The sequence below is a fragment of the Diaphorina citri genome, unplaced genomic scaffold (assembly GCF_000475195.1).
Source record: "Diaphorina citri unplaced genomic scaffold, Diaci psyllid genome assembly version 1.1 scaffold1099, whole genome shotgun sequence".
NCBI classification, from domain to species: Eukaryota; Metazoa; Arthropoda; class Insecta; order Hemiptera; family Psyllidae; genus Diaphorina; species Diaphorina citri.
Window position 1 is genome coordinate 96,443 of NW_007378528.1, and position 3,169 is coordinate 99,611.

The 3,169-nt window shown below is 39.9% G+C and overlaps 1 protein-coding gene across 1 annotated transcript in view; it reads left to right on the forward strand.

Moving 5' to 3' along the window:
* LOC103514193 overlaps nt 1–569 on the forward strand; it is an 11,916-nt gene extending 11,347 nt beyond the window's left edge. Inside the window, exon 5 of the mRNA XM_026827229.1 lies at nt 328–569. Within this exon, the coding sequence (XP_026683030.1) occupies nt 328–569 (242 nt within the window). The remainder of the gene's footprint in view (nt 1–327) is intronic.
* Nucleotides 570–3,169: the final 2,600 nt, after the last annotated feature.

Below are 3,169 nucleotides of genomic sequence, written 5' to 3' on the forward strand. Positions count from 1 at the left end.
GACTGGCTGGTGCGGGGGCCACTCAGCCTCGGAGGAAAATGAGTAGCTATGGCATATAAATGCGCATAGCGACCGGTGCCAGCATGGTAGGTAAACATTGGATTTTAGGATTATTGAGATATTGGGAAAATCCTACAATGCTGCAGTGAGCACCAAAGTTGTGACATAATAACACAAAGAAACTGCATTTATTCTATGGTGATCGCTGACGCTGATCTTTTCTATGGAATGTGTATCCGTTTGGGTGGAATAGCTCAATCAGGTTGGGTGGAAGAGCTCACTAAGTGAAAATCCTGCCATTAAAGCGTTTAAAAAATCTGTTTCCAGGGCGGCGTTGGGCGGACGCGGAAGGGGTGGAGAAGAAAACCAACCAGACAGAAAACGGAGAGGTCGTCCCGTTCCGAGACCGGGCCTCCACAGATGGCCATCTCCTATCCAAGGCCCGAAAATGGAGATATCCCCTCCTATCTCCATCGTCCAGTCATGCCAGTCCTCCAGAACCCCAGGAGAAACATAACACGGATCGACGGATGAGTATCTCCATGCGGGGAGCTAACGCTAGCTATTGAGTCGCTGAGGATTGAGGGTTCTATTAAGAGCGGGGTTTTTGTTGAAGAGGTTTGACAGAGGGAACTGTAAGTGAAGGTCTTATGTCCCGAAATGGAAGAGAGAAGGAAGACAGGATAGAAAAAAGCCGTTCTGAGAACGAACATTATCCGTTCAGGATAGAATCCGTTCCGGGCGGGAATCAAACCCGCAGCCTAGCGCTTACAAGGCAGACGCATTAGCGACCAAGCTAACTAAGCTGGCTAGAGTGAGGTTTACCAAATCAGAATTGAGATCAATATAGGATTGAGCTAAACTTGATACCCACTATCCAGTTCAATCCAGAATTGAAGCCAGCTCCGACTTCTTAAAACGCGGTGTAAGAGTGTGTCCACACATAGTCGACCGCGGCCATAGATCGATGTCGACTGACAAGTCTACACTGCCTCGACAACATGGATTCACCTCGTCGTCGATCGACTATGTTTGGACACACCTTTAGGTGTTGGGGTTCTATTTTGCCTGTCCGCCCTTGATTCCCTTAAAGGACTATGTCAAAAATGAGAACGATCTCGTACTGTACCTAATTAATTAATTATTATTTCATTGCTTATCTTTGTTGTTCTTTGTGTTTTCTTTTAAATAGTATTTTTAGCTTTTTTAGCTTTTTAATTAGCTTTTTTAATTTGAATATTGAGATGATTATTACCTATTTATTGTTTACATACCATTTTACTGGCTTTATGAGTCTTATTTATTTTTATTTTATTATTATATATTATTTTTAAGAACCATCAACAGAAGTGGAACAAAAATTATCTGATGAAGAGTGGAAGTGAGATGCCTCCATAAAATAGGTAGATACCTAAATGTAAGAGTTTTAGTAATTGGTGAGTAGTTACCTATTTAGAACCAAAATACCTATGATAGTGATATCTATTAATATTTCCAATGCAAACAACTTATTCTTGTTTCATAAAACACCAAGTGACTATTTCGAACAACGTTATCCCGATCCAAATTTACAAATCCAATGTACCAATGAAAACAATGCGTTCCTACTGCACACATGGAAAATTCCGACCAAAACACGAACGGTCAACACGGATATGAACTTAGAAATAGAGAACAATAACCAAAACGGAAGACAATGTTTAAGTTTGTCACAGAAACTTACTTACTTATCTACCTGTACTTGAAGCATACATCAGTAAAGAGGATATAGGTAGGTACTTATAGGTACTTTAAAACAAAGTAGGTAGGTATCTACGTAATGTAGGAAAACATGTATTAGGTATTCAGCAGATGAGCACATAGGTACCTATGCACCTAAATACCTACTTAAAGGACCTTTAAAACAAAGTATCTACGTAATGTAGGAAAACATGTATTAGGTATTCAGCAGATGAGCACATAGGTACCTATGCACCTAAATACCTACTTAAAGGACTATAGCTATAGGTACATTACAGCAATATTTACATATTTATAAAGATAGTCATTGTAATCCGACAAATCTATTAAATCTACGGGGTTTCAATAATATTTACATATTTATAAAGATAGTCATTGTAATCCGACAAATCTATTAAATCTACGGGGTTTCAATAAATTCAACCAAGTCCCATGCATCTCCTCTAAAATTAGTGGATGTGCCTGTTCACCCAAAATAGTGGATGTGCCTGTTCACCCAAAATAGTGAATGTGCCTGAATCCCGCCCGGGGCGGACTTTATCCTAAACGACCTAAACAGATAAGGTTCGTTCTCGGAACGGCTGGCTTTCTCCTATCCTGTCCTCTTTCTCTCTTCGATTTCGGCAGGATAAGACATCCGTTGTTACAGTTCCTTCTATTAAAACTTCCTGAAAAAAAAAGAGACAGTACCTGTTCACCCAAAATAGTGAATGTGCCTGAATCCCGCCCGGGGCGGACTTTATCCTAAACGACCTAAACAGATAAGGTTCGTTCTTGGAACGGCTGGCTTTCTCCTATCCTGTCCTCTTTCTCTCTTCGATTTCGGCAGGATAAGACATCCGTTGTTACAGTTCCTTCTATTAAAACTTCCTGAAAAAAAAAAGAGACAGTTCATCAATATTTTATAAGACCGATGGGACCCCCATTAGACATTTATAAGGGGCCACGCAGTTGACTTTTTTCCCGAGCGAATTCTATCTGAAGTTTACTGAGTTGCTAGTTACCCTGTCATAACTTAACTAATAGCAGACAATGACGATTATTATCAATGACTTGTGGTTCCGATTATGCTAATGTGGCGAAGATACTACCTACCTACCTACCTAGTTTCTAGGTATTTTATAGATTTGTAGCTTTTGGATGACGGATGATGTTACTTAGTAAGATGATAGGTATTACTAACTTAACACATTGTGTACGATGTGATCCATTTTTGTATCACCGTCACTTTGGTGGTGGTACGGTGTGATCCACTTTTGTATCACGAGACTTCCTTCAATCTAAGGCCCGTGATACAAAAATGGATTATATTGGAGACCTATATTCTACGTGGTTTGATGCAGTATATCATGCTTAGTTTTAGTTTCTTCTGGTGTCAGCAAAATAAAATACAGTTGTGCTCTACGTCCGGTGTGATCCATAAATGGAT